The 23,671-nt window shown below is 44.2% G+C and overlaps 3 protein-coding genes across 3 annotated transcripts in view; 2 read left to right on the top strand and 1 right to left on the bottom strand.

The window, feature by feature from the left end:
- The first annotated feature begins 5,204 nt into the window (after window positions 1-5,204).
- On the top strand, window positions 5,205-11,036 carry LOC114912105 (sodium-dependent glucose transporter 1-like). The gene is made up of 4 exons (XM_029257328.1): window positions 5,205-5,316; window positions 7,703-7,871; window positions 9,064-9,180; window positions 9,744-11,036. The coding sequence occupies exons 1-4, from the start codon at window positions 5,221-5,223 to the stop codon at window positions 10,946-10,948; spliced, it is 1,587 nt and encodes a 528-aa protein (XP_029113161.1). The 5' UTR covers window positions 5,205-5,220; the 3' UTR covers window positions 10,949-11,036.
- Window positions 11,037-11,744: 708 nt separating this feature from the next.
- On the top strand, window positions 11,745-20,276 carry mfsd4b (major facilitator superfamily domain containing 4B). The gene is made up of 4 exons (XM_018743542.2): window positions 11,745-12,491; window positions 14,275-14,443; window positions 16,852-16,968; window positions 17,888-20,276. The coding sequence occupies exons 1-4, from the start codon at window positions 12,222-12,224 to the stop codon at window positions 19,216-19,218; spliced, it is 1,887 nt and encodes a 628-aa protein (XP_018599058.2). The 5' UTR covers window positions 11,745-12,221; the 3' UTR covers window positions 19,219-20,276.
- Window positions 20,277-21,722: 1,446 nt separating this feature from the next.
- The window catches only part of rev3l (REV3 like, DNA directed polymerase zeta catalytic subunit), a 48,570-nt gene continuing 46,621 nt past the window's right edge, over window positions 21,723-23,671 (bottom strand). The window contains exons 31-32 of the mRNA XM_018743755.2: window positions 23,448-23,663; window positions 21,723-22,922 (exon numbers count right to left, since the gene is read on the bottom strand). Of these exons, the coding sequence (XP_018599271.1) occupies window positions 22,782-22,922; window positions 23,448-23,663 (357 nt within the window). The 3' untranslated portion in view covers window positions 21,723-22,781. The remainder of the gene's footprint in view (window positions 22,923-23,447; window positions 23,664-23,671) is intronic.

The following is a 23,671-nucleotide window of genomic DNA, read 5'->3' as shown; positions in this document are numbered from 1 at the left end:
ATATGCGGGATAGGGCGTCAGCCTTAGTTTTCTTACTGCTGGGTCGGTAGGTCACTGTAAAATTAAAACGTGTGAAAAAGAGGGCCCACCTGGCTTGTCGGGGGTTGAGTCATCTCGCCGTCTCTAGGTATTCCAAGTTTTTATAGTCCATGAGGATGACAAACGGGTGCCTGGCCCCTTCGAGCCAGTGTTGCCACTCCTCCAATGCCAGCTTCGCGACCAAGAGCTCCGGGTTCCCGATGTCATAGTTCCTTTCTGCCTGGGACATTTTCTTAGAAAAGAAAGCACACGGATACAGTTTGGGTGGCTAACTTGTCTTTGAGATAGCACGGCCCCTACCCCAGTCTCAGAGGCATCCACCTCTACCACAAATGGCTTGTCTGGATCTGGGTAACGGAGGATAGGGGCCGAGGTGAACCGACGTTTCAAGGTGTCGAAGACACGTTGTGCTGTTTCTGTCCAGGGGAGCCATGCTGTCTTGGTGGAGGTCAAGGCTGTCAAAGGGGCAGCCAGAGTGCTGAAGTCTCTAATGAAACGGCGATAAAAATTGGCAAACCCAAGAAATCGTTAGAAGGGTTTTACATTGGTAGGTCTCGGCCATTGGAGGACAGCTTGGACCTTTTCTGAATCCATGGACAAACTGTCTTTACTGAGGATAAACCCCAGGAAAGAGACCTGACGTTGGTGAAATAGACATTTTTCTGCCTTTATGAAGAGGCAATTCTGTAGCAACATTCGACAGAATAGCTCCACATGTTTTTCCCGGGTCTGGGAATAGATGAGGATGTCATTTAAATAAACCAAGGCACCATTATGGACAAGATCTCCAAGCACATAGTTGATAAATGCCTGGAATACACTAGGGGCATTAACGAGTCCAAATGGCATGACCAGATACTCATAATGACCCAGGGAGGTGCTAAAAGCGGTTTTCCATTCATCCCCCTCCCTGATACGGATGAGGTTATAGGTGCTGCGGAGATCCAGCTTAGTGAACCACTGGGCCTGATGTACATGTTCAAGGGCAGCAGTAATGAACGGTAAAGGGTGAGGATATCTTACAGTGATGTGGTTCAGGCCCTGTTAATCTATACAGGGACGGAGGCCCCCGTCTTTCTTTTCTACAAAGAAGAAGCCAGCCGAGGCTGGTGAGGTAGAGGGACGAATGATACCTGCTTATAGTGCTTCGTTGATGTAGCGCAGCATGGCCTGCTGTTCGGGTATGGACAAGGAATATACTCGGCTTCGGGGAAGAGTCGTTCCTGGAAGGAGATCAATCGCGGAATCCCACGGCCGATGAGGGGGCAGGGTCGCCGCTTGCTCCTTACTGAACACCTCAGCGAGGTCCTGATATTCCGGGGGAATGTCAACCTCTGGGGATGAGTCTGCACACTCTATCGAAGTGGCCCAGCAGGGGAGCCACAAACATTTTCCCTGACAATGAGATCCCTATGACATCAGCTCCTCCGTGCTCCACTGGAACACCGGGTCATGCTGGGAGAGCCACGGGAAACCAAGAATGACCGGGGCCTCTGGTGAAGTGAGCAGGTAGAACTGTAACTGCTCCTTGTGGCAGGCCCCCACCCCCAAGTCTATAAGACAGGTCTGGGCAACATGGGGAAGCCCAAACACTGTCGAAGTGGGTATTGAATTCCTCATAGGAATATTGAGAACAGCGCCCCCATGCGGCGGTGGCCCAATCCAGCGCTCGACCAGTCAGGAGGGAAACCAGGTATGTTATCCAGCTTAGATCTGTGTTGTATACTTGTTGCAAAATGGAAAAGATGAGCTCGCATTGTAGCAAAAACCCAGCGCAGCGTGCAGGGGTTCCGTCATACCTGGAAGGAGTGGTCAGCCACAGATCTTGGAAGGGTGCCAGCACTGAGGGGGTGGTACCCTGTTGCACACAGAAGGCGGCGGTCTCTCTTCGCACCGGGGCGCTCTGAGCAGATCCCGCAGCGAGTCGCGGAGGCGAGCGAATGTCTGCTCATGAGCATCCAGCAGCACTCCATGTGAGGTGAATGCGCGCTGGATGTGCTCTGACTCCGCTGGGTCCGCATGAATGGCGGAACCTTCTGTCATGGTGTCATTCCGGAAGGAAGCCGTCGGACCCAAGCGCGGAGCGTCGAGGTTCAAAGGGGAATCCAAAAACACAAGACACAACAAGGGTCGCCTATACACAAACATTATCAAAGGGACAAACCAAAATCCGTAATCCGTGAGCCAAGCAGGAGATCGTGAAAACCGTAGGATCTTAACAAGAGAAGGGAAAGGAGACGGGAGAACAGGGCTAAGGACGGGTGGCACAGGAGAGGTAAGAACTTGGGAAGCACACTTGCTATGATAAAGGCTGAACAAGGTTCTGCAGTCGGGTGTGCTCCAGACCGCCCTTTTATCCGGTCATTCCCTGATCCACCACCGGTGATCCTCGTTGCGCTGAGGGGGGCGTAACAATGTCATTAAAGAAAGAAAGTCCACACACACACACACACACACACACACACACACACACACACACACACACACACACACACACACACACACTCTGAGACTACTTGTCCTGAGCGGGGTCGCAGCGAATCAGAGCCTAACCCAACAACACAGGGCATGAGGGACACACCCAGGATAGGACGCCAGTCCATCGCAAGGCACCCCAAGCAGGACTCGACCCCCAGATCCACCATAGAGCAGGCCCTAGCCAAACCCGCTGTGACCCTGCTTGGGACAAGCAGTTGTTGATGATGGATGGTTAATAAATTTTGTAGGAAGTTTATTGATGAAGAGCATTATTTTTGGAAGCATTCTTACTTTATAGCTTTTTCCCCAGCCAAGTGACTAAAACTTTTGCACAGTACTGTATGTGTATATATGCTGTATGTATATATATATATATATAGATACATACAGTGGCAAGAAAAAGTATGTGAACCCTTTGGAAATTACTGCATTGATGTATAAATCTTTCTTCATCTCTAGTTTGATGTTCATCTAAGTTACAGTAATCAACAAACACAATCTGTTTTAACTAATAACACACAAATTATTGATTGTTCTTGTAAATAGTAAAGATGTCATTCAAATATTCACAGTATAGGTTGGAAAAAGTATGTGAAACCCTAGGCTAATGACTTCAACAAAAGCTATTTAGAGCTGGAAATTGGCAAACCTAGTGTCCACTTAATGAAATGATACTGGGAGTGTGGTTTAGAGCTACTTGACTTATAAAAAGCACTCAAACGTTTTGAGTTTGCTATTCACAAAAAGCATCTGTTGATGTGAGCCATGCTTTGTAAACAAGAGCTCTCATAAGACCTGTGATCAAGAATTGTTGTGCTGCATGAAGATGGAAAGAGTTACAAAGTTATCTCAAAGAGATTAGGTTTTCATCTGTCCACCGTTAGACAAATTGTCTATAAATGGGTGATTTAGCATTTTAACATCTCTTTCATGAGTCTATTATACGGAAACCCATGAACAGGCATGATGTCCACAGCAGGACACCACGAAGAAAGCCGCTGGTTTCAAAAAAACATTGCTGCGCGCCTGATGTTTTCCAAAGACCCCCTTGACACTCCACAATGCTTTGTGGACTGATGAAACTAAGGCTGAGTTGTTTGAGAAAAACTTGCAGCACTATATATGATGTGAAAAGGGCACTGCATACCAACATGAAAACATCATCCCAATGGTATCATGCATCATGATTTGGGGATGCTTTGCTGCTTTGGGGCCTGGACCATTTGTCATCATTGAGGAAAAAATGAATTCCCAAGTTTGTCAACATATCCAGCAGGATAATATCAGGGTGGCTGTGTGCCAGCTGAAGCTCAGTAGAAGTTGGGTGATGCAGCAGGACAATGATCCTAAACATTGAAATAAATCCAGTACAGAATGGCTTCAAAAAAGAAAAATCTGCCTTTTGGAGTGGTCCAGTCAGGGTCCAGACCTTAACCTCATAGAGATGCTGTGGAATGACCTCAAGAGAGCTGTTTACACCAGAAATCCTAAGAATATGGCTGAGCTGAAGCAGTTCTGTAAGGAAGAGTCGTCCAAAATTCCTCCTGAACGTTGTACAGGTCTGATCCGCAGCTACCGGAAATGCTTGGTTGGGGTTATTGCTGCCCAAGGAGGATCAACTAGCTACTAAATCCAAGTGCTCACTTACTTTTTCGACAGCACTGTGAATGTTTAATGGGATGTGTTCAATAAAGCCATGAAAGATTATAATTGTTTGTGTGTTAGCTTAAGCATGTTGTTTGTCTATACTTCTGGCTTTGATGAAGATGAGGTGACATTTTATGACCTATTAATGTAGAAAACCAAGTTATTCCAAAGGGTTCGCATACTTTTTCTGGTCACTGCATATGGATGTATATGATTTTTTTTTTCCCCCTGATTTTTTTTTGAGGGCTGAAGTACAGAAACACACAGGAAATGCACAAGAAGCAGGAGAACAGAAACTTAAAAAGTGGACAAGGCATCTCAGACAGGCAGGTTCTCTAGGGCTGAAACAAGATTCTGCAACATAGCTATTGTCTGTGTCCGTTTTATAGAAAGGATTGACTGAATGATTGAGACATGGTGTGCTGGGCTTCTTGTTTCCTAAAGGAGAGGACATCTGATGATCACTTGGCATGCTGCTCCCTGGGATCATAACACCAAATATGTATATTATGGACAGTTTCCACAGTGTATAGAAAATACACTGCAAAATTTGTTTGAGTTTAAATGTTTTATACATATTTGTACTTTCTTTAGAAAGTGGAAAAATACCAAATAAAGCTTGATTTTGTGTTTAGGATAACATTTAAAAGAATTCTACATTAATATGCAAGTATCACTTAACCATGTTTATGACTTGCGTATGCAGTGTCTTACTGGTTACTTATAAGTCATAACTGATCTCTGATTGGTGCTGTACTGGTGCCTGAACCACATCCCCCAGGATTAGCACCAGTTTATGGATTGGCTGGGAAATGATCCACAGAAGCTTATTGCTTTCTTTACCATGCCCTCTTTGTGATTTGTGCCTAGAAGGAACCAGCATCAGAAAAAGATCAGAAGCTGTCGAGATTATTTTGGAGTGAGAAAACTACAATTTTTTTTCATTGCCATAGAGAACTGTATAAAATCTTCATTTTGCTCATTTTTTTGCTTGCAATCCATGTGGTGAAATGAAAGTGACTCCATGAGACTGACTCCATAGGACACAAGAGTGTTATGAAGAGTCGCAAGGTGGACGGCTCTGTGGAGAGGCCTGGGATCTGCAGCCGATGGGCGATCACTGTGTCTCTCTGTGCCTCGTTCCTGGGACTGGTAATTTCAGTATTAATAGCTGTATTAATATTAGTGTTAATTTCTATATTGACATCCATACAAATGCACCTACTCTCTGCTTGTACCAGTGGCATACATCTTTCTATGGTGTTTAAACGTTCATAGATGTTAACAACTCTATTTTATTAGCTATATCCCACACCAGAACAGAAAGCGATTCAGCTTTTCGTTCTGATAATATTTTAATAAATTGTGTTCACGGTTTTTCAATCCCTTTTCACTTTTGCCATTAGACACTGCAAAACAGCCTACAGAGAAACAGAGTACTTTTCATTTGCTTGCATTTCAGTACCTTAAATTTGCTTATATGAGCAGTCCTTTGATTTACGAATATTAAATGAATAAATAAAATGTAATTTAAAAATTGGTTATTGCTTATTCTTTCCTTTATATGACATTACATAATGCTACCAACTCTCAATAGATGTATCTTCTTCAGTACCTGATCAAAAATGAGACGGTTCAAAAACCTGTTTAAGATTCTTGATTCTGGTAAGGAGTTCTGAAATTACAAATTGCAGTGGCGAAACATATGAAATCACCTGGACCTGACTGCATGCAGTAGCCTCAAATTAATATGTTACACTTGAATATTCTGTGAGTTCTATGATGTTGTACTGCTCATTAAAGTTGTAAATTTACAAGTAAAATTGTGTGTTCAGTTGTACTCCTATCATGAGACAGCCTAAGCTGCTGTGCTGTGATTTGTTAGGAGCACAAACATGATTGAGTGAGTAAATGAATGAATAAATTAATATTTTTGTTTCTTTGTTATGGGGGTGTGGTGGCGCAGTGGGTTGGACCAGGTCCTGCTCTCTGGTGGGTCTGGGGGTTCGAGTCCTGCTTGGGGTGCCTTGCGACGGACTGGTGTCCCATCCTGGGTGTGTCCCCTCCCCCTCTGGCCTTATGCCCTGTGTTGCCGGGTAAGCTCCGGCTCCCTGCAACCCCATATGGGACAAGCGGTTCAGGCAATGTGTGTGTGTTATGGGGGTACAGTGGTGCAGTGGATTTGCCTGGGTCCTGCTTTCTGGTGGGTCTGAGGTTCAAGTCCTGCTTGGGGTGCCCTGGGATGGGCCAGCATCCTATCCTGGGTATGTCCCCTCCCCCTCCAACCCTACACCCTGTGTTGCTGGGTTAGGCTCTGGCTCCCCGTGACCCCATATGGGATAAGCACTTCAGACAGACAATGACAATGTGTCTTTGTGTTTAGTTCTTTATACTGATTTACATTTGTTTTTCTCATCTAAAATGGAGTGTTTTTAGATTTTGCAGTATCACTGTCCAGATATAACGATGCAGAAGTACCTACATTTAATTGTCATATCAAAGTTGGCACAACTGCCAAATAAAACACAGGCTAATCCAGTAGAACTTGTACAGTTTTTTTTTTTTTACATTCAGGTCACAGGCAAAGACTTTTCAGAATAATAGGTGGTTTTTTCCATGTAATAACTTTCTCCCTGCATGAAATCATGGATTTAACATTTTTTCCTCAGGGTTTAGCAATAATCACCACCTGGAAATCCTATAAATGCCTTAATAAGAACAAACCTCACCATGCCAAGAATGTGATCAAAAAAACAATTAAACATTGGCCTTTCACTTACAGTCCAACAAATTTAAACAATCACAAGTTGCCCTGCAAGGAACAATCATCAACCTATTAGATGAAAGAAATGCCTTTGTTAATGAAGAAATGACCCTTGTTTCTGTTCCATGGGCCTTTCTAATTCACTGTACAACAGAACCAAAATGAAATGAAACATTTGTTCATTTATCATCAAAACTCCTTGTCCAAAGTTCTTATAAGCAAAAATCATTATATGTGAATTCAGTATAGGCCTATTTGAACAATCCAGCAGTGTGATACTATACACATGCACACACACACACACACACACACTTTCTGAACCGCTTGTCCCATATGGGGTCGCAGGGAACCGGAGCCTACCTGGCAACTCGGGGCGTAAGGCTGGAGAGGGACACACCCAGGACGGGACGCCAGTCCGTCACAAGGCATCCCAAGTGGGACTCGAACCCCAGACCCACTGGAGAGCAGGACCCAGTCCAATCCACTGCGCCCGCCCCCCGATACTATACAGTAAAATCCAAATCTGGTCTTTAGCAAAACACCAAGATTGTAAACATCCTGTGAGAAGTGATGTGTGCATGAGTGACCCATTGTAAGTAGTTTATCTAGCAGTGTAAGTCACCTTGGTGAATAAGGTGTGTGGGCTGAAAACACTACAGAGAGTTCATTGGAAGTCGCTTTGGAGAAAAGCGTCTGCTATATAAATAAATGTAAATGTAAGTCAGAGTTTGACCATTTTAAATTTTCTTGATTTTGTTCCTCATTGTATTGCAGGGGATGAGTATCTCAGTTCTGGGGCCCACTCTTGGAGACCTGGCCATCAATGTGAAACAGAACATCAGCAACATCTCCCATGTCTTTGTGGGCCGCTCCGCAGGTTACATGGGAGGCTCTCTGTTGGCTGGGTTCCTCTTTGAGTTCATGAACCACCACCTCCTGCTGGGTAAGGTTCTTAGTGCAGTTTTAAACCCTGGTCCTCATGAACCCATGTTGCTTGCTCATTTTTAGTTGCACTGCAACTCGTTGCCATGATATATTGCTGTTGACTGAATGAGTGACATGACATACACAATATCCAAACATGTTAAAGGGGATCACGGAGTGTTAAAAAAGTTTTGAAAAGTATTACAGTCCTTGAACTTCTTCATTTCTTTATACCTCCGACAGCCTTTCAAAATCTCAAGAGCTAAAACAAACAACAGTTACATAATGTGACAGCTACAGTTACTGCATATCAAACCCCGGGGAAAGACCAATGGCTTCCTTTAAATGTAAGTTGCTTGCCTTTAACAAGGGGCAACAGGTATCATAAAGGTTAGAGCTGTTGCCTTGTACTCCAAGGATCCTGTTTTGAATTCCTCGCCTGGTGTAATATCTTTGAGTAAGGCACTCCCTCTGAATTGCTCTAATATAAATTACCCAGCTGTATATATGGGGAGATTGTAAACAGCTTACTTTTCAGTCCCCTTTGATATAGCACGGTAACATGAAGGCAGAACTGAAGGGATAAAGGTCAGTGTTCTTAGCTCTACAATAAGCCACAAACCACTTTATGCTTATATTGCTAGAATAAAAAGTCTAGCTATATCCTCAAAAGGACTGAATAAATCACAAGTCAGAGTTTCCCTGGTTAAACAATAGCACCAGGCAGTTTATGCTGAAATACTGTGCAAGACTTGTGCAAACTACAGATATATATAATCTGCATTTCCAAGTGAATGAGCATGCGTGACAATACTGAAGATCTGATGTGTTTGATTCAGTAGCCAATTTACACGAGGTGACACATACAAACTTGAATCAAACTTTAGTTCTTACTCTTTAAATTTAAATTAACAGAATCAAATTTTTAATCTGCTTTTGTTCGCCCTGTGACCATTTGTATGTTATAGATCTCTAACGCTTAGGCTGTTTGCCACTGAAACATTTACATTTACATTTATTTATTTAGCAGATGCTTTTGTCCAAAGCGACTTCCAATGAACTCTGTGTAGTGTTACCAGCCCACACACCTTATTCACCAAGGTGACTTAAAGTGCTGGATACACTACTTACAACGGGTCACTCATCAGTGGAACACACTCTCTCTGTCACTCACACATTTGTAATATTTCTATTATTGTTCCTTGATCCAGGGTTTTCAGTGCTGCTCACAGCATTTGGTATGGTTGCAATTCCATTCTGCAGAAATGCAGTACTACTCACGGTGCTGATGTCTTGTATTGGCATATCCATGGGTTCTCTAGACACAGGTAAGAACAGTACTGATAATGGCTTTGTTGGCTTGAGGGTGACAAGTGCACAAAGTTAATGACCATCAGAAACAACTTGCAATAACAATCACAAGATATCATCTGTATATTAATGAGTTTAATGTGGTTTTATATACTATCTTTGTAATATTTATCCATGTTCATCATTTCAAACTCACTAGTAGCTTCGTTGATTGCAACGGCCTCAGGTTTGCTAGGAGGCAGAGAGGAAAGTGACGTGCTATTTAGTCCATGTCCACATCCATTCTGTACTCTTCACTTGGCACCATGTAGGTGGGCTAATTGGTGAAAATTCCGAGCTCAAGTCCTTTACAGAGCTTATTATGCAGTTATAGCCTCCAAACTACTTCTGGAAATTAACAGTCAGGAATTAAACCATGATCCAGAGCCACACAGAAACAACATTAACCGACTCCTCCACTCAGCAGGTCAGACTTGCAATGGTTTGAGTTATCTGTTCATATTAACTTTTTAAGACAGAAATAAAGTTTCAGATTAAAATGAAGATGGTCTTGCCTTACTGCTGTATTGGATTTTTCCAGGTGGCAATGTTCTCATCCTCAACACCTGGGAAGAACATTCGGGACCCCACATGCAGGCCCTACACTTCAGTTTTGCTGCCGGAGCCTTTGCTGCACCCATCATTGCCAAGCTTCTATTTGGAGAAGATGATCAGCCAGCTGAGAACACTACCTTGGAATCCAAGACTGACCAGCTGCCTACCCTGGCTCAGAATTCTTCCTTTTCCCCTGTGACCACTATGAAAGACAAGTCCTTAGACGCCATCCTTCATTTCACCCATTCAGAGTCCAGCACTATGAACTCTATGTGGGCCTACATCATGATTGGGGCCTTTGTCTTGTTGCTTTCCCTCCTCTTCTTCATCATGTATTTCAGGATCACCTTATTGCGGGAACCAGCCAGGGCCACCTCTGGGAAGCAGATTATGGCCAAACACCACAACGCCCTCATTTTTTTCTTGTCCTTCTTCTTCTTCTGGTATGTGGGCGCAGAGGTGGCTTACGGCTCCTTCATTTATACCTACGCCAAGGACTACATTCACCTGGACACGTCACAGGCAGCAGGACTGAACTCCCTGTTCTGGGGCACGTTTGCTGCCACACGCGGTCTGGCCATCTTCTTTGCGGCCTGCATGAAACCAGGCAGCATGATTGTACTCAGCCTGTTGGCTAGCAGCCTATCCTCCCTGCTGCTGTCCCTCTTCAGCAGTAACATGGTGATTCTGTGGTCCTGCACTGCCTTGTATGGGGCTTCTATGGCAACTACCTTCCCCAGTGGTATTTCCTGGTTAGAGCAGTACACCACAGTGACAGGCCGTTCAGCTGCGATGTTTGTGGTTGGTGCGGCACTGGGAGAGATGGTTCTGCCAGCACTCATTGGGTTCCTACTAGGGAAGGTGCAAGAGCTGCCAGTGCTGATGTACCTGTCCTTGGCCACAGCCATCATCACCTCCATCATCTTCCCCATCATGTACAAACTGGCCACGTCACCCAGTCGATCTGGCTGGAAACCTCAGGACAAGAAGCCACCTGAGGTCAGTGACAGTGAGCACTGCATACCACTGACAGACATGCGCTCCAACCAGGGCGATGAGGAGCAGGAGGCAGATTTGCTGAGCGAAACTTCTGCGGCAGCCACTCTGGTTTTGGAGAGCTCACCTGTGACCTTTTCCAACTCTGACCTTTCCACTAAAAGGTCAGGAAGCCCATCATCCCTCTCCGTCTGACTCACCCAAAAGAAAAGTCCTGTCTCAAGACAGAAACACAGAGACTGAGCACGGTTTCCTACTCATCTTGAATGAAGGAAGGGATCATTTAGACGCTCCGATGGAATCCAAAAAGCTTTCATGCCACATTTTAAGAAGAAATACTGTCACTGGAATAAATTGTGGCTGCCTGTGTCGATCACCTAAAAACTGGTTAGTGTCATTTATTTGCCTTGCGCACCTTTTAATTTCATATCTTTCCATTTTACCATGGTTTTTTGTTGTGCAGTTAAAGTTATCTTTTACTAATACTATAACTTTACACCAGAGCTATTATTCTGCTAGTTCTGAAAGGCCAAATCCAGCAACAGGCCACCCAGCTCCTTTTTAGTACCTTTTTAGTAAAATGTAAGCTTACTTGCTCAAATAAACTGAACTTTAGTAGGCAGTTCACTCCTAATCATGTGAATGATCTATTGTGAACGTGAATATTCTGGATATTGTTACAGGACTATCTTTCAACAGGCGCAATAGACGTTACCGTTTTGCCATGTTAAGTGTACGGCTTTATTTGCTTTTACGTTCAATGCCATTTGCAGTGATAAGACCGCGGCGGGTCGTTGCACTTTTTTTCCGCCTTTCTCAATTACGGATCAGACGTCAGTGTTTTGAATGAACAACTTTATCAAACAACTGCACATCAATTTTTCACTCAGTCGTACTGGAAACACCGATAAAGCCCCGCCTCTTCGCAGGGAGGCGTTTCAATGACGTCAATCACGCACGCCTACTCCCACTCCAACTTCCGAGACCGGGAAAACAATTAACACAAGCGAGCACGAAAAAGAAAATTACAGTAACAGTCGAGATTACACAGGAATAAATACGGAGTACGTAGGGGAACGTATGACTATTTCCAGTTTTGTCGTCATGGCTGAACGGTGCGGCGCAAGCGGCTCGTGACGGCCGGCGAACGCGCACGTCATCGCAGGAGCGCCGCGACGGTCCGCGCGCTTGGGTGTACAACATCCGATTCGAGATCAGGTCCCTTCCGCGGATCTGTCTGGGCGCTGCTGACGTTGGGAGGGCGAGACTGATCCAGGGTCAGTGCGTGAGGACTCACGGCGTGCGCGCTAACTTCCTTCGTGCAGAGCCCTCGTCTCCACCACCTGCGCGTCTCCGAACTCGGAGGACATGTGACCCCCCCCCCACTGAAAGCGAAACTCCGCGCATTTGTCCGCTCCTCGCACAGCACGCCACCCGGCCCGCCCCTCCCCTCCCACGCAGGTGCGCCATGTCGGCGGCCTCGGCCCCGCAGCAGCCCGCCGGGAAGAAGAAACAGGTCCGCTTCGCCAGGATGGGGGGCCGCGGAGACCCCGACGACCAAGACGAGGACACGCTGTTCGACAAGAGGAAGGACACGAAAGGGGCGCTGAAGAGTGTCATGAAGAGGGGACGTAGCCGGGTGGACGGCTCGCCGGGGGGACCTGCTGCGGGGGGCCCGGCGGGGGTGTGCGGCCGCTGGATGATCACTGTGGCTCTCTGCGCCTCCTTCCTCGGGCTGGTAATGTCCCTGATCATCCATCATGTCCAACATGTCCATTTGATTTGTCGTCATCGTTCCTCGTTCCCCTGCTTTCGGTGTCCAGCTCCGTTTACACTGAGATGAGATAATCAGATGTATAGTTCGGTAGTGCAGTGGTTCGAGCTGCTGGCTTTGAACCCAGAAGGTTGTTGGTTCGAATCCCCTCTCCAGCTTTAGTACCCTTAAGCAAGGTACTTGCCTTGTCATTCCTGTAAAATTACCCTGCTATAAATGGGTAAGTAAGTAAGTTTGACATTGCAAGTTGCTTTGGAGAAAAGCATCAGCTAAATGTACAGTTTGTGTGTGTGTGTGTGTGTGTGTGTGTTTGTGTCCCCGATCTGTATCAGTTCAGGTTATGTACCTCGGTTAAGGGTGCTCCAGTAGAAGTGGGATTCAAAGCAGCAACCTTCAGGGTGTTAGGTGACAGTCCTAATTGCTACACCTCTATTTATTAATGCACTGGTGTCCTATTGAACACAGTGCACATCTGGAGAGGTGCATCATTGAGTTTAACAGAGGGGTTCAGTGAGAGGTCATCATCCAGCACATGTGGATTTGAACCTACTCACGTGTTCTTTTGTATGGCCTCACTGGGTTATATGGTGAAATTGGATCCACAGGGAAGTTGCTGCAGAAAGTACTGAAAACCAAATGACGATATGAGAAATGCGGTAAATGTCTCAACTGAGGGAGTTCCTGCAGTTCGGTGCCGATATTAAAATCAGGTCTGTGTTAACATTTGCATATACAGGAGCTTCCAAAGATCACTTAAATCCATAATAATTAATGCAAAACATTTTATGAACCTACATGCACCACTTAACTTATTCCAGTTTTTTTTTCTGAAGAAGCAGTGTTCACTGTTATTAATCCTACCGTACGTCTAAAAAATGGTCCTTTGACTGTGCATAGGATCGAATGAGACCATATGGCAGATATAGGTTGTTCAATCCTGCATAAATTTGAATATTTAAATATCATGCTTGTAAAACAAGTTTTTCAACTGTACAGTGAGTCTCAGAACTGGTTCAGCCAAAAGGTGCTGTGGTGCCTGGGGAGTGGACCTGGTAGGCAAATGAAAGGAAGGCAATAAATAGCCTCTGCCAGCTTGTGTCGTACCCCAGAGAAGGAGAACACGTCACCTCTGAGACATTTAACATGACCTGTTTCACATGCAAATGACCAACCGAAACTGCACAGCACATGTAAATGAAATGAACCAACATACTGATTCCTCGACTTAGGGCACAGTTGATGCTGAAGGCTGTTTTTATTACATTTTATTCATAACTCCAAAGTCACATTTTCCTGCAATATTAGGATCCGTTGGGTTAAAAAAACAAAATAAAAGCCACCTGTTGGCTTGGTGGATAAACACTTGTTGTTTTGGCTTTGCTTCTGACAAAAATCTTAGAAATCGGTATGTAAAGAAAATCAAACATACAAAAATTCACCAGTTTATATATTGATTTATGTTGTAAACATAAGCCTTTGAATATTCTTAATCATTTGCAACACAAGGAGCCAGTCTGTTCTTTCAATGAAAAGAAGCTCCTTAGCAGAGAGGTTTTTAATGTTTATGTAAAATGTTCCTTTTTTATGCTGGCAGCCGTACGATTTTATGTGAAAGTGTTAGTATTTCTTTTCGTGTGTTTCTCAGCAGTGCAACAAACTTACTGACCCCCAGTCAACAATGAGCTTTAATGCAACATTGCAATGTCTTCATTGTTGTTATTTTGCATTTTACATAACCGTGTTCCAGGGAATGAGCATCTCAGTGCTGGGGCCCACATTCGGAGACCTGGCCACTAACGTCAAGCAGAACATCAGCAACATCTCCTATATCTTCGTGGGCCGTTCCACGGGTTACATTTGGGGTTCCGTGTTGGCTGGGTTCCTCTTTGATATCATGAACCACCATCTTCTTCTGGGTAAGACTTGAGAACCTTCATATCTGCTGATAGAGCATGGAAATCACAAAGGAAAAGTATATGGCTTTTGGGGACCTTGTCAGTAGGTGGCTTCTTTAATGTCCCACTCCTCTGACCTTGGATGGTTTTTAAATAGGGTAACTGGTAGCATAGAGCTGCTGTCTTTGGACCCCAAGGTTGCAGGTTTGAATCCCACCTCCAGCTGTAATGTTTTTGAGCAAGGTATTTACTTAAATTGCTCCAGTAAAATTACCCAGCTGTATAAATGGGTAAATAATTCTAAGTAGCTTAGCGTTGTCATGTAATGTCAGTGTTCATGAATCTACCATCAAGAGAACACTGAACAACAATGATGTGCATGACAGGGTTGCAAGAGGAAAGCCACTATTCACCAAAAAGAACGTTGCTGCCTATCTACAGTTTGCTAAAGACCCCAGTGTATAAGTCAGAAGGCTAATGGAAGAATGTTCTGTGGATGGATGAGACCAAAATAGAAGTTTTTGGCTTGAATGAGAAGCGTTTTGTTTGGCGAAAGGCAAACACTGCATTCCAGCATAAGAACCTTATCCTATCTGTTAAAGATGGTGGTGGCAGTATCATGGTTTGGGCCTGCTTTGCTGCCTCTGGACTAGAATGGCTTGCCATCATTTATGGAATTATGAATTCTGATTTGTACTGGAAAATTTTACAGGAAAACGTGAGGGTATCGATCCATGAACTGAAACTCAAAATAAAGTGGGTCATGCAGCAAGATAATGAGACACACACACAAACCGCTTGCCCCATGCGGGGAGCCAGAGCCTTTCCCGGCAACACGGGGCACAAGGCCGGAGGGGGAGGGGACACATCCAGGACAGGACGCCAGTCCGTCACAAAGCACCCCAAGCGGGACTTGAACCCCAGACCCACCGGAGAGCAGGACCCGGTCAAACCCATTGCGCTCCCCAAGATAATGACCCTAAACACGCAAGTTGTTCTACCAAAGAATGCTTAAAGAAGAAGGAAGTTAATGTTTTGAAATGGCCTAGTATAAATCATGACCCTAATTATATAGAAATGATGTGGAAGGATCTGAAGTGGGCAGTTCATCAGAATGAGAATGTGTTTTATTGTCCAAGCGTACTGATGCACAGAAGGAATTTGCTATGGTTCTTGGTGCCTCCAGTATTTACAGAGAACAAACAGCTGACACAGAATTACAGAATAAATAACATATTTACAGAGTATACAAATATGACAAATATAAATAGTAGTATAGATACAAGAAAGGAAATGAGAATTAAATTATAAAAAGTGGTTGGAGATTGTTGCACTGACAGGAGACCTATAGGGGAGTGTTAACTGTTCATGAGGGTGATGCCTGAGGGAAAAACTGATCTTGTATCTGGTGGTTCTGGCAGACAGAGCTCTGTAACACCTGCCAGAGGGAAGAAGTGTAAAGAGTTTGTGCCCGGCGTGTGTAGGATCAGGCAGAGGTACACCGATGATCCTCTTAGTCACCTTGACTGTCCTTTTTAGCCTATTTGACTACATATAGGGGAAATGCCATCCCTGTGTTTGAAAGGGCCCCACCCGTACCATCTAAGGAGCTCTCTCAAGAAATGGATCCCCTCCCACCTCCTGATTCGGCACCTCCCGGTTCCCCTAGAGCCACATCTGACTTTTCTCAGGATGCTACTTTGATGGGGAATCCTGGTTCTTACTTTGGGGTGGACCAAGTAAAGCCAAGGAGACAAAGGCGGAGGCCTACCCATCTAAATGACTTTATTGTACACCCTCGGAGTCGAGGGTTTTCATAAGGGGGAGGGCAGTGTAATACCTTTGCATTATTATTTGTTATTTAATTGTAAATAGTTATTGTTACGGTTTTCTGGAAACCCATGTGAGGAAGCCCACCAGCATCTCTGAACTGAAGTTGTTGTGTAAGGAGGAATGGGCTGAAATTGTTCCAAGCTGATGTGCAGCACTGATCAACCGTTACCAGAAACGTTTAGTTGCAGTTATTGCTTCACAAGGGGGTCATAGCAGTTATTGAAAGCAAAGATTCACATACTTTTGTCACATACAGATATGTAACATTGGATCATTTTCCTCAATAAATACATAAACAAGTATAATGTTTTTGTCTCATTTGTTTAATTGGGTTCTCTATCTTGTTTTAGGCCTTGTATGAAAATGTGATGACGCTTTAGTACATATTTATGCAGAAATAGAGAAAATTCGAAAGGGTTCACAAACTTTCAAGCACCACTGTAGACTACAGTAATCAGGTGCCTTGTAGGTACTATAGCAGGTCTCTTCATAGGAATTGAATCATTATTCTTGTGGTTGTAAGTCCAGGTCCCTAACATTTATGTTGCCTGCTGTTGAAAAATGTGTAATATTACTACTATTGTTCATTTCCCCAGGGTTTTCAATGCTGCTCACCGCATTTGGTATGATTGCGGTTCCCTTCTGCAAAAAAGCCCTGCTGCTCACACTGTTGATGTCCAGTGTCGGAGTATCCATGGGCTTTCTGGATACAGGTAAAAACAAAGTGGTACTGAAAAGCATTAACTACCCAGATACGAGAAGCATCCTGTAATTAATTTGAAGATTAACCACGTGTTAAAAACCCTATATTATCTGCTCATTTTTGGATTGTTTTAATATATTTTTATTATATATATAAAAAAACGTGCAAAAGGACAGTGCTTAAAAATATTGAAAACCAACCCAGTTGTCCTTCCAAATGACCCTTATCTTACATCGATAGTAATGTCAGGTGCCCGTGGGATACAGTATTGATGATGTGTTTCCTGGGAGATTTGGTTTTGTACATCACAGTACAGTTAACAGGAGCGTTCTTAGCAGTGTGTATCCTATTTCTTTCATAACAGTAGGTCAAGTACACACCATGGACCTGCAAAAGTACTCTGTATGAGGGCATGCGACAGTGTACGTCATGGAGAACACACCCACACTCATTGCAGTTCAGCACCTATCAAGCAGATGTAGCATTCACCATCTTCTGGTCACTTTTAGCTTTCTTTATTGTCTGCACAATCAGTAAAGGTTTATAGTACACATGCTTTGATTTATGTACAGGTAAGGTTTTGTAAAAATCTAAGAAATAGCTTAAATGAATGGACTTCAACTTCAAACTATATTAAAATTAAAACATTTAAAATGACTGACAATAGAAATGAAATCTTAAAGAAGGGCTGAATATTGGTATCTTTGAGCATTCCTAACTGGAACCTTCATAACCTGAGGAGCCAGTGTGTTTTGTTTTTTAATTGGATTCTTTATGACAAATAACACACCTTGCTATATTTTTTTTTTTAAATGTCTGCAAGTATATGTGAATTCTGAAGGTGTCTTAAGTGTCTTGACTGGATAGGGTTTTTTTTTTTTTTATTTTAAAAAAATTAAATTTTTAAAATTTCTCTTATGTTTCTCCAGGAGGCAATGTCCTCATCCTCAACACTTGGGGAGACCGTGCTGGACCACACATGCAGGCCCTGCATTTCAGTTTTGCTGCCGGGGCCTTTGCTTCTCCCATCATTGCCAAGCTGCTGTTTGGAGGAGACGAACACTCTGGCGAGACCAACATATTGGCACCCAAGGGTGACCAGCTGCCAACCCCGACCCTGAATTCGAGTGGTTCCCCCATGGCCACTTTTCACCACATGTCGCTTCAATCCATCTTTCATTTCACCCATTCAGAAGCCAATACCCTGAAGTCCATGTGGGCCTACATTGTTATTGGGTCCTTTGTTTTGTTGGTTTCCCTCCTCTTCTTCATCATGTATTCTAGGAGCAACCCCTTGCAGGACACAGCTAAGGCCACCTCTGGGAAGCAGCTGGTGGCCAAACACCACAACGCCCTCATTCTTCTCTTGTTCTTCTTCTTCTTCTGGTATGTGGGCGCCGAGGTGGCTTACGGCTCCTTCATTTACACCTACGCCAAAGACTACATTCACCTGGACACGTCGCAGGCAGCAGGAGTGAACTCCCTGTTCTGGGGCACGTTTGCTGCCACGCGTGGGCTGGCCATCTTCTTCGCAGCCTGCATGAGGCCTGGCACCATGATTGTGCTCAGTCTGCTGGGCTGTGTGTTGTCCTCCCTGCTGCTGTCCCTCTTTAGCCGCAACAAGGTGATTCTGTGGTCCTGCACTGCCCTATACGGGGCTTCTATGGCAACTACCTTCCCCAGCGGTATCTCCTGGGTGGAGCAGTACACCACGGTGACAGGTCGCTCAGCCGCGGTGTTCGTGGTGGGAGCGGCACTGGGAGAAATGGTTCTACCAGCGCTCGTTGGGTTCCTGCTAGGGAAGGTGCAGGACCACCCAGTACTCATGTACCTGTCCTTGGCCACTGCTGCCATTACCTCCATCATCTTCCCTGTCATGTACAAGTTGGCCACTTCACCGAGCGGAAGTGGCCGAAAGCCTCGGGACAAAGGGATTTCGGGCGCCGACGATCGCGAGTACTGCCAGGCGCTCCTCGACACGGGCGCTGAGGAGGAAGACGAAGAGGATGAGGAAGATGAGGCGGATCAATGGAATGATGCAGATTTTGAGGTGATTGAGATGGATGATGCCAGCCTTATCAACTCGCCAAACAAATCAGTATTGTCGGCCTCAACTTCCACTGTGACTCTGGAAGAAATCCCAGCAACCCCTGCGACCTCTGACCTCTCCGCAGAGGCAGCAATCCCATCAGCCTTCTCTGTGTCCATCTCGCCCCAAAGGAGGCAACTTGTTGCCGTGGACAGAGAAAAGAGAGACTGAGGACAGCTGTACAGTGAAGTCGAAAGGCGAAAAGGTATGTGAGGGAGGGTGCCGTCAGCGCACTTCACACAGGAAACGAAATAATAGACATTTTGTGTCCCAGATTTTAGGGGCAAGTAATTTCCCTGAATGAACATCTGGATTCTTCTGTGTCAAATGCGTAACATCTGGCTGGTGTGTATTCTGTGCAATCCGTTGCGTCCTCTTTCTTGGTTTGGTTCTTCGCCCAGCTCTGTAACACACTCTGGTAAGGTGTGTGTGTCCGGTAATGCTCGTCTTTTTCCTGGGTCAGGAAAAAGAAGAGTTGTTTTGGAAATCTGTGCTTTCAATATGCTTTCATGAAATATTTCACATTATCAGTTACTGCAGTTTATTCCACATAAATACGTGGTGGTAGAACCTTGGAAAATCATTTCGCTAGATGGTTTCAGGGTTGCGTTGAAGAACCAAACAAGTAAATGAATAAACTTTGTTTGTGAATACATAAAAACAACCAAGGTACCGGTAATGCGTATGCTTTTATTTGTTTTTTTTGTTACAATATTTTTGTTAGATTATGAATGTTAATCTGATTTTACCTGCTCAGAATGGAGCAAAAGTGTGGCCTGATGGACTTGACCACATGAATAATCTAAATGAACTGTGCTAAGTAATTTGTCATACGTTTCTGTAAATAGGCATACACTTTTTTTTTTTTTTTTTTTAATGTTAAAGAATATAGTGCAATGTATGCTGTAACAAGAGTATGAGTTGTTAGGATTTGATGTTCTGATGTCATGAATTTGTTGTCGGTTTAAATTTTGCACATCTTTGCCTTTTCTATTAAAAACAAGATGTTAGTTCTGAGGGGGTCACTGGTGGAAAGAAGAGTTTTCCCCCTTCTCCCAGGAGCTTAAAACTTTACCTGGAGCGTTGGTCATTCTTCAGCTGTAAAGACATGCAGGTCCTGATCACATCCTGAATATACTGGCGTCTTGTATCATAAAGAGTCAGTTTTCAAAAGGTACAGTTTTTCAGTTTATTAATGTCTAATAAAGTGCCAGTGATGAGTAACAAGATGAGGGAAGTTGCACGTGTTTGCGATACGGTCGGGAACTGATTTCCTCCACAGGGATGCGAGAGTTTCGCCCACTCCTTCGTGCAGAGTTGTTTTAGCTTGCCAACATTTGCAAGGTCTTGCCAGTGTCTCAATCATCTTCAGATTAGGATCTCAACTAGGTCATTCTTAACTTTGTTTTTAACCATGTTCATGCTGAGTTGCTTGCATGCGTGGAATCATGTTGCATCACGGTCCATTTGTATTGTTGACATTTTTTTCGACTGGGATTTGATTGTAAAACTGACTTCAGAGTTCACAGAAATTAAGAGACCTATGGCTTTAATAATGTGTGTAAGTTGAAGACTCATGGTGTATTGTTCTCACTTAAAATTCAGTGAATTGATTAATATAATTGATGGCCGCAGGATCTCGTCTCTGCTTTTTGCGGACGATGTAGTCCTGTTGGCTTCATCGAATCAAGACTTGCAGCGTGCACTGGAGAGGTTTGCAACCGAGTGCGAAGCGGCGGGGATGAGAATCAGCACCTCCAAATCCGAGGCCATGGTTCTCAGTCGGAAAACGGTGGATTGCCCCATCCGGGTTAGGGGGGAGTTGCTCCCTCAAGTGGAGGAGTTGTTCACGAGTGAGGGAAAAATGGAGCGGCAAGTTGACGGACGGATCGGTGTGGCATCCCCAGTAATGCGGTCATTGTACCGGTCTGTTGTGGTGAAGGAGCTGAGTCGTAAGGCAAAGCTCTCAATTTACCGGTCGATCTACGTTCCTACCCTCACCTATGGTCATGAACTTTGGATCATGACCGAAAGAATGAGATCGCGGAAACAAGCGGCAGAAATGAGTTTCCTCCGCAGAGTGGCTGGGCGCACCCTTAGGGATAGGGTGAGGAGCTCAGTCACCCGGGAGGAGCTCGGAGTAGAGCCGCTGCTCCTCCGCATCGAGAGGAGCCAGTTGAGGTGGCTCGGGCATCTGTTCCGGATGCCTCCTGGACGCCTCCCTGGGGAGGTGTTCTGGGAATGTCCCACTGGGAGGAGGCTTCGGGGCAGACCCAGGACACGTTGGAGAGACTATGTCTCCCAGCTGGCCTGGGAACACCTTGGGGTTTCCCCAGAGGAACTGGAGGAGGTGTGTGGGGAGAGGGAAGTCTGGGGGGCTCTGCTTAGACTGCTGCCCCGGCAACCCGGCCCCAGATAAGCGGAGGAAGATGGATATTTGTGTATATATTTTCTTTATTTTCTCTTCTTTACCCACAGTTTTCATCTCAAGCTCACTGTCAGCTAAGTGGAGGAAGGTGGATGGATGGATGATTAATATACAAAACTAAAAATGTCAATGGGAGAAAACTAGGAGATATTAAAATGCTTTGATTTTGGAACATAGGACAGCATCTGTTAGGAAAATTAGGTCATTTAAATGATATTTTAAGTAATTGATTCATTCAGGCATTTTGTTCATACATTTAATTTTATTATATCAACTGTAAACCTCCACCCACAGAAAAAGCGATTAAAAACAAAACACAGTTCCTTCATTTTTTTTTTACAATTATACAAATACACATATCTTGTGTACAGTTGATTGGGATATTATAGAATCAGTCTTTACATGGGTAGGGAACATACATGGAGCATAGAGAAAGCATTAGAAATGTGTGTACAAAACAAATATGCACAAAGAAATAATATATACTTTTGCCATAAATTATCAAAATACAGTATTGCAACAGTCCCAGAAGTTAGAAAAACTCTGACATATACGTTCTACTTTCCACTCTCCTGCAAACAGACCACAATAAAAGGCTCAGAGTTTTAAGGACTATTCTGTGCCAAAAATGTACATAAATAAAACCCATCTTTTATTCAAGGCTGAAGAAAATGACACAACATGGCACCTTTGAAATAAAGTAATAAAAAGTTTTACTTTTCCATTTTTTTTCCACAACTTTTTTTTTAATGCAGGTGCACGCAGAATTTGGATTGAAGAATTTACACTGAGAATTTCTATATACAAAAGATCTTATGTAAAAAAAGAATTGGGGTTTAAACAGTGTTTATTTTACCTTGGGTGTCAGGGGAAGGCTCTTTAAAAAACATTTAGACCTCGAAGTCTTGCATTTAAAAATCGCTACAGCGCATATTAAATGAAAGTCCATGATCCAATGTCCCGTCCAAATAGAAGGGTACAGATAGCTTTGAAATATGAAAACACCATATTACACACCACCAGTAGCAGCTAATAATGTAGCAGATGAGAATGAGGACAAGGCAAGCAATGAAACCCCTCACAACCCCTTCCCCAGTTAGCCTCTAGAAGACTTCTGCTTGCAGCAGACAGACCTGTGTAACAAATAGCAACAAGACAAAATGGAAATGCAGCAGGATTTGATCAAAGCACCAGTTAAAAAAAAACAAAAAAAAAAAACAGAACAAACCAACAGGAGTCCAAGCTGAAGGAAACAGCCTTTAGCACCAATGTTGCTATACATGTATGATGGTCTGTTTGGCTCAGGTCAGAACTGTTCGAGGAGCTGTCGGAGGTAGGGACTCCTGGAGAGCTGACGTGTGACTCGGGACAGTTTGTACAGGACCGGGCAATCCAGAGACACACAGGGTACCTGGCGTTCAAACCCACTAGTGCAGTTCCTGCAGATCTGCGGGTACAAGTTGATACGCTTCAATTACCAGTAATTTTACATTAATTAAAATGCCCCCCCCCCCTCCAAATTGAACAAGATCAGTAAAGCAAAACAACAGTTCTTACAAAATAAAATACAGCACATATCTAATAATTTAGTGTGAATGTGTAAGTGGAGATGTTAAACTGGACTGTAAGAAATCAAGAAGGCTCAAAAGTAATCAATGCTGCTTGTCACTATAACATTAAGGACACGTATGTAAATTATGACCAGCATACAAAAATGCCAGAATTCAGACATCTGTCAGTTTTCTGTATTGTTTGGTTGCACATACTACATCTGAAAGATAAAAGCAGTGCTCTTTAGTGCGATCTGTTGGCTGGTCATGTAAACACAGGTCAATTTCCCTCCATACAAAAACTGTGAAATTTAAAAAAAAAAAAAAAAGAAGTGTGTACAGCTGAAGTTGTAGCCACACCAAACAAACCCACTTATCCTGATCCTTCAGTACAAGGGTCAACTGTATGTCACTTCCCTAACCTTAAGCAGTTGTTCCTGCTGAGCCTCTCTTTGTCGCAGTTCCTGGTGCAGCGTGACAGCTACGCGTTGTGGTTCGGCCCGGCAGCGGCTGCACACGCCGAGCTGCGTGAGCTCGTCACACACGGGGCAGTGCAGAGTGGTGAAGTACTGGGAGATGGTGCCCTTTCGGCCCAATTCGTCTTCACTGCCACCTGCTGTGGAACACGCTTTCTGGATCTGGGTGG

The sequence above is a fragment of the Scleropages formosus genome, chromosome 1 (assembly GCF_900964775.1).
Source record: "Scleropages formosus chromosome 1, fSclFor1.1, whole genome shotgun sequence".
Lineage (NCBI taxonomy): Eukaryota > Metazoa > Chordata > Actinopteri > Osteoglossiformes > Osteoglossidae > Scleropages > Scleropages formosus.
The sequence above is the reverse complement of the archived record's forward strand: the minus strand, read 5'-3'. Positions and strand labels throughout refer to the sequence as shown.

Bases quoted from the DNA above. Each gene is read 5' to 3' on its own strand.
- LOC114912105 (XM_029257328.1), top strand. From the start codon at position 5,221: ATGAAGAGTCGCAAGGTGGACGGCTCTGTGGAGAGGCCTGGGATCTGC. The intron at 5,317-7,702 runs GTAATTTCAGTA...ATTGTATTGCAG, and splicing joins GTGCCTCGTTCCTGGGACTG to GGGATGAGTATCTCAGTTCT. The intron at 9,181-9,743 runs GTAAGAACAGTA...GGATTTTTCCAG, and splicing joins CATGGGTTCTCTAGACACAG to GTGGCAATGTTCTCATCCTC.
- mfsd4b (XM_018743542.2), top strand. From the start codon at position 12,222: ATGTCGGCGGCCTCGGCCCCGCAGCAGCCCGCCGGGAAGAAGAAACAG. The intron at 14,444-16,851 runs GTAAGACTTGAG...TCATTTCCCCAG, and splicing joins GAACCACCATCTTCTTCTGG to GGTTTTCAATGCTGCTCACC. The intron at 16,969-17,887 runs GTAAAAACAAAG...ATGTTTCTCCAG, and splicing joins CATGGGCTTTCTGGATACAG to GAGGCAATGTCCTCATCCTC.